This window comes from Medicago truncatula, chromosome 5, assembly GCF_003473485.1.
Source record: "Medicago truncatula cultivar Jemalong A17 chromosome 5, MtrunA17r5.0-ANR, whole genome shotgun sequence".
NCBI classification, from domain to species: Eukaryota; Viridiplantae; Streptophyta; class Magnoliopsida; order Fabales; family Fabaceae; genus Medicago; species Medicago truncatula.
In genome coordinates this window covers 7,204,517-7,210,786 of record NC_053046.1, presented here as the reverse complement: position 1 = coordinate 7,210,786, position 6,270 = coordinate 7,204,517, and the positions used below count along the sequence as shown (strand labels likewise).

At 29.7% G+C, this 6,270-nt stretch overlaps 1 protein-coding gene across 1 annotated transcript; it reads left to right on the top strand.

Moving 5' to 3' along the window:
• Window positions 1-4,162: 4,162 nt before the first annotated feature.
• Window positions 4,163-5,765, top strand: LOC11405853 (probable pectate lyase 16). Its single transcript, XM_003611846.2, has 4 exons — window positions 4,163-4,501; window positions 4,747-5,102; window positions 5,220-5,355; window positions 5,541-5,765. Exons 1-4 carry the CDS (start codon window positions 4,166-4,168, stop codon window positions 5,763-5,765), a joined length of 1,053 nt encoding a protein of 350 aa, XP_003611894.2. The 5' UTR covers window positions 4,163-4,165.
• The last annotated feature ends 505 nt before the right edge of the window (window positions 5,766-6,270 follow it).

Sequence of the window (6,270 nt, the reverse complement as noted above, 5' to 3'; positions counted from 1 at the left end):
AACTATATATGTAAGCCCTTTTGAGATTAACTAGGTTCACATGTGTGTGTGTGTTTGACTGCTATCTAATGCTTTAGTTTACTTTAAACTGTGATGGGTTGAAATATTGCCAGACTAATTTGCAAAAATGCTCACCCCTTTTATGATTAAAGATTTACAAGGTTGTGGAATTCCCTCTATCCTTGTTTATGACCATATTTTATAATTCACTTTTTTGTCTTGATATTCGGCTTTGGAATTGTTAAATAAAAATACAATTTGTTTAATGAATTGATATTCAATAAAGTCATTGGATGTTGTATGTCAAACTACCTAATTACATTGAAGATGTCTTAAGGTGGATGACCATACAATGTCCAGTAAAGAACTTGGTAGCATTATGTCAAACTAAATCAAAATACTTTTTTTTACAAAATGGTTAACCATTGTGGTATGTACATGTTACAGGTTAAGAATGTACTTATTCCAAATGATGAACCTCAAAAACTAGTAGGCAAGTAGCCAAGTCTCTAACAATAATCCTCTAGGTATGTCACTTGAACCTTTTGTTCTAGATTTTGAGAGTCTTTGAGATCAACTTCATCAAAAATATTTACTTAGTTATAATATTAATGTCAAATGATTAACTGTTAGATTAAGCTTCCTTTGTTTTTGCTTACAATATTAGATATGTTTTAGAAATTTCAGAGTTGTGATTTAAATGCACGCATGTCAGGAGCATGGCTAAAATTTGGCCTTACACCATGACAACATACGCTTATTCTAATTTATAAAGAATTTTAGAACAATAAGAGGAAATTAAGTCTGACAGCATACAAATGTATCTAATCATATTCTAATTCATAGATTTTCAAACTGTCAGGGATCTACTTGGGATTGGGCGAGCATGCTTTGAGATGTTGAGGCCCTTGGGTTATAGTCTTTTGGCAGAAATTGCACATCATGTTTGGCAAAATCTGTTTCAATCACATGAATGCTATTCCATAGTGGTTATTTTTGACAAATATATCATAAAGTAATTATAGTTTAATTGCACAATAAGTTACAATCATGACTTGCGTGAAATTATTGATTATTTTCATGTTAGGAACTCAAGAAACCTTATTGTATCACTTGTTTGTATTTTATGTAAATGTAAAAATTATTTTAGTTATATATATATTTTTTTTCAGTAAAAAGTTATATTAAAAATTCAGGAAAAAACTGATTTTTTTTTTAATAAACTCAACAAATTGCGACAGTTCTAAACTGTTGCAATGAACTTTTTATTAATAAATATTATTCATTGCGACCCTTGCAAACTGTCGCAGTTCCTATTTTTTTTGTAAAAAAATGTCTTTTGCGACGGTTTAAACCGTCGCAATAGCTTCTGCGACTGTTGGTACGACCCTTCCTTGAACTGTCGCAAAAGACAGTTGCGACCCCAACATCCGCGTCTGTTGGGGAACCGTCGCAAATGTACATTTGCGACCCTTCTAACCGTCGCAATCAGCCATTTTAAAGGTCGCAAAATGCAAATTTTCTTGTAGTGGTTTAAGGAACGAATTGTTCGGGAGAGCCCGTCTTTGATTTCTGAGTAAAATAATTTTTTGTCAGATATTATTTACATCCTAGTCGAACTCTAGATTATGACCCATTCTCCTAAAAATTAGAAGGTTAACAGTAAAGAAAGAATTGGACCGTAACATTAATCTATAAAACAAATAATTGCATGGCATGAGTTTGGCTTAGTGGCTAATTTCGCTATTTTATGTTATACTATTTTCATCATAATATAAAATAGGGTTAATTAAGTTTTTAGTCCCTATAAATATTTAGAATTTTGCTTTTAGTCCTATAAAATAAAATCACACTTTTTAGTCCTTATAAAATTTTCCATCAACATTTTTAGTCCTTATAAAATTTTTCATAAGCATTTTTAGTCCCTATAAAATTTTTCCATCAGCATTTTTAGTCCCTAAAATGCTTAAGGAAAATATCACAGGGACTAAAAAGTGTGATTTTATTTTGTAGGGACTAAAAACAAAACTGTGAATATTTATAGGGACTAAAAACTTAATTAACCCTATAAAATATGTGCTCAATCAAGCTTTATAGGTCTAGAGCATAGAGCTTGACATAATGGTTCGCTTACAACCTAGCTTAATCCCATGTTTCCTCCTCCTCATCCCGTGTGAGTGACCACTCATATATAAACAACGAGAACTTAAATTTTAAACACCCATTAATTTATAATATTTATTCAACACCTCATTTTTCTCTCAATATTTCTTTCTCTTTCTATCACATCATTCTCTTTCTTTTTCTCTCAAGATGTGGATTAGATTTAAGTTTCTACAAATAATTTTCCATAAAATAATTATAGATACTCTGATTTCATTTTAGCCTTGGTCATACTAAATTGAAAAGTCTATTTATATTGCCTCATTCAACTTTGAACATTGAATATCACAACAAAATTTTAGATAAGAGTTGGCTATGGAATAAGAATTCCAAAAAAAAAAAAAACACCTTCATTAGAACCCATTCCACAATCTCTACATGGCAGAAATTGCGAGTCCGGTAAATTCTAAAATTATTTGACACTATAAATACTTCGTCCGAGCTTTATTAAAAGAAACAAAAATCTCAATTTATGAAAACTGAGGAAACATCTTGAAAATAGTTTTATTTTTTATGTTCAATTGATTTAATTTAATACTTATTGAGAATGATTCACAATTACTGATAAGTGGATATGGTCGATTGAGCGGAGGAAGAAGACAAACTTTGGGTCAGGCTCAAATCAAATTTTATTGTGGGGGGTCGAGTAGGGGGTGAGAGGGGAAGAATCCCTGTCAGATATGGTTCAACGATAACGCTTTAATATGAAATATACAATACATTTTTTTTTTGGTTCAATATAATATACAATGCATTTTAATTCTTAATATTTCATTAACGAAATTGCAGTTGCTCTGCGGTCAAAGACACATGTCAAAATTGTCTGAACATAATTATCGAACATTGAGTGTTCATTTTTGCGTTACATTTATTATTTCTTTATTTATTCTTTTTAACTTAGTTGTTGTTCTTACAAGTTAGATTACTTATTATATTTAAGTAATTTTCCTTTTTTCTTACACGGGGTAGAATACCATAATTTTAAATGTTAGAAACTGTACAAAAAAATTGAAGAACCAAATTTCTGTTTAAGCCCTTTTTTCTTTTCTTTCTACAAATGAGTTTTTTTTCTTTTCTTTCTACAAGTTTTTTTTGGCGGTGCTCTACAAGTGAGTTTAACTTATATAAATCAATTTGAATGATTGAATTAAAATCATATAAATTGAATCAAAATATAATTCATAATTGTATATTTCTTAAAAAAAAACAAAAACTAAATTAGTTTTAATAACAATATAAAATTGTATGTTGGTGGTTGTAAACTAAAATATATATTTTTTATCTTTTTTATAATATAGCGACATTTCTTTATTTTTAATTTAATTATATGAAATCAAACAAAGAGAGAGTGGAAACATAACAACCCCCCCTCTCTCTCTATATATATATATATATCATGCCAAATAATACATCAAATGAATTAATGTTTTTTGCAACCCATATACTATATAATCAGGTAAGCCATTAAATTGGTTTTAAGACATTATTTAATTTTTATATTAAATGTCATCCAATGAAAACGTTGTTGTTTGTTTCATTCGGTGTACGTGAAATATTATTGTTGTATGTTAAAATAACTAATTTCGTTGTAACAAAAAAAAAAAAAACTAATTTCGCTTGTAGTTACTACCTAAATTTAGGTAACTTTCACGACATGAGGTCAAGAGTTGTTGGATTTTTCTATTTATAACTTTTGTTTAGCACGAGACACTCATATAGCCAGAGTATCCAAAATAAATTTAACTGACTAGAAGAATATATAATCATTTCCTTATACTTCTACTTCTCCAATATAAACAAAAAAAAACATTTCTATTTCTCATCTGTCTCTTTTTTCTTTCAATCATTCGAAGTTTATTAAGAATATTTATAATATATTATGGTATACAAGAGTCCCAATATCATCAGATGGAATTTTGTTTTGGCCATTGTGATTACCATATTTTTCACTTCAAAATTTAGTTTTGCAAAACAATCCAAGTTAATGGGATTGAAAATGAACATGATTGATCGATGTTGGAGACCAAATCCTGAATGGAGAAAACATAGACAACAATTAGTGACTTGCTCTATAGGTTATGCAGGAAAGATGACAAATAACATCGGTAAGGGTCTCACCCATTATAAAGTTACTAACCCAAATGATGATCCTATAAATCCGCAACGTGGTACGTTGAGATATGGAGCTTCTGTAATTCAAGGTAAAGTGTGGATCACATTCAAAAAAGACATGGACATTAAACTCATGAAGCCCCTTCTCATTAGCAGTTTCACAACCATTGATGGTCGTGGAGTCAATGTGCACGTTGCTGATAATGCGTGCTTAATGATATCAAAGGTAATCACCAAATACAATTAATTACGCTTTAAAAGAAAAACTACTAGAAAAAAATTACTAGCGAAAAAAAAAGAAACCTCTATCTAAACTTAGTGATGTATTTAAAGAGGAATTTTATATTTTTCCCTATAAATTTAATTTTTAACTATAGCTATTTTTAGTATGATTTTTTTTTTTTAAGGAATTTTTAGTATAAATTAATTCTATTTCATAAATCTCTGAAATAATTGTATATTATTTTGTAGGTCACTAACATAATAATTCATAACATTCGAATTCATCATTGCAAAGCTCAAACCCCTGGGATGGTGATGGGGCCAAATGGGAAGGTAATTCATTTGGGCCAAGTAGATGGAGATGCCATTAGACTGGTTACCGCTTCAAAAATTTGGATCGACCATAATACACTTTATGATTGCGAAGATGGTCTTCTTGATGTCACACGAGGTTCTACAAATGTGACCGTTTCCAATAATTGGTTTAGAGAACAAGATAAAGTTATGCTTCTTGGACATGATGATGGGTATGTGAGGGACATAAACATGAAAGTTACCGTTGTGTACAATCATTTTGGACCTAACTGCAACCAACGAATGCCAAGGTAACTTATTATTGTTTATGAAGTTTTTTACAAGAAAAATTGAAGTTATACAATATACAAATGTGAATTTATTAGACAACATTGATTTTTTTTTTTATCGGTAAAATAACATTTCAGGATTCGTCACGGATATGCACATGTAGCCAACAATCTTTACTTAGGATGGATGCAATATGCCATTGGCGGAAGCATGGGGCCTAGCCTCAAAAGTGAATCTAACCTCTTCATAGCACCTAAAGTTGGGAGTAAAGAGGTAAGCATATTTAGCAAATCCAATAATTTAAACTAATTAATGACCGATGAACATGAATTTACCTAATTAAAATAAATCATAAAATTGAGTTCAGACGTTGATGTATAAAATTATATTTGTTTCACTTTAAAAAAATTGGTACACTTTTTCTAAACTTTATTTTTCTAATTATTTAACGTGTCTAGGTAACATGGAGAAAAATTGGTCATACAAATGGCGACAAATGGGAGTTTCATTCGGTAAGAGATTCTTTTGAAAATGGAGCCTCCTTTGCAGTTACAAAAGGAAGTCGTGTGCAAAAGCCAAATTATAACAAAGAACAAATTTTTCAAGTTGCTGATGTTAAATCTGTAAGATTTTTAACAAGATCATCTGGCGCAATTCAATGTAGTAAAACCTCCGGATGTTGAACCATAAATCATATAGAATATTGATCATGAATCAAAGTATTCCTCACTAGTATGTCATTTTACCTAAAAAGCAAGAAGATTTCACCCTGTTGTATAGAAAATACATTGTATCATAAATTTCCATTATGTCTCTCTTAATTTAAATACACGGGTATGTATATTTGTATAATCAAAAGTAATATGTTACCAATGCGATTCACAAATTATAAGTCGGTAAAAAAATGTCTCTCAAGTAAGAATACTTTGTTATTGTGAGAAATAAGAACAATAAATAATACTCCATCCATCTCAAATTATAAGTCATTTTGACCATTTCACACAAATTAAGAAATGTAATTAATTTTGTATGATAAAGAAAAATTATGAGTTATTTGGAAAACTATCTGTCATTACTGGTATGAGAAATATGAATTAGAGAATAAAAATAAGAGAAAATAATAAAGAGTTAGTGGTATAATTGGAATATTAATTGATGAAAAATTTGGTAAGTGCACCAAATTGTTCC

Coding starts and splice junctions, on each gene's coding strand:
- LOC11405853 (XM_003611846.2), top strand. CDS start 4,166: ATGATTGATCGATGTTGGAGACCAAATCCTGAATGGAGAAAACATAGA. Junction 5,103..5,219: donor TGCAACCAACGAATGCCAAG/GTAACTTATTAT, acceptor ATAACATTTCAG/GATTCGTCACGGATATGCAC. Junction 5,356..5,540: donor CTAAAGTTGGGAGTAAAGAG/GTAAGCATATTT, acceptor TAACGTGTCTAG/GTAACATGGAGAAAAATTGG.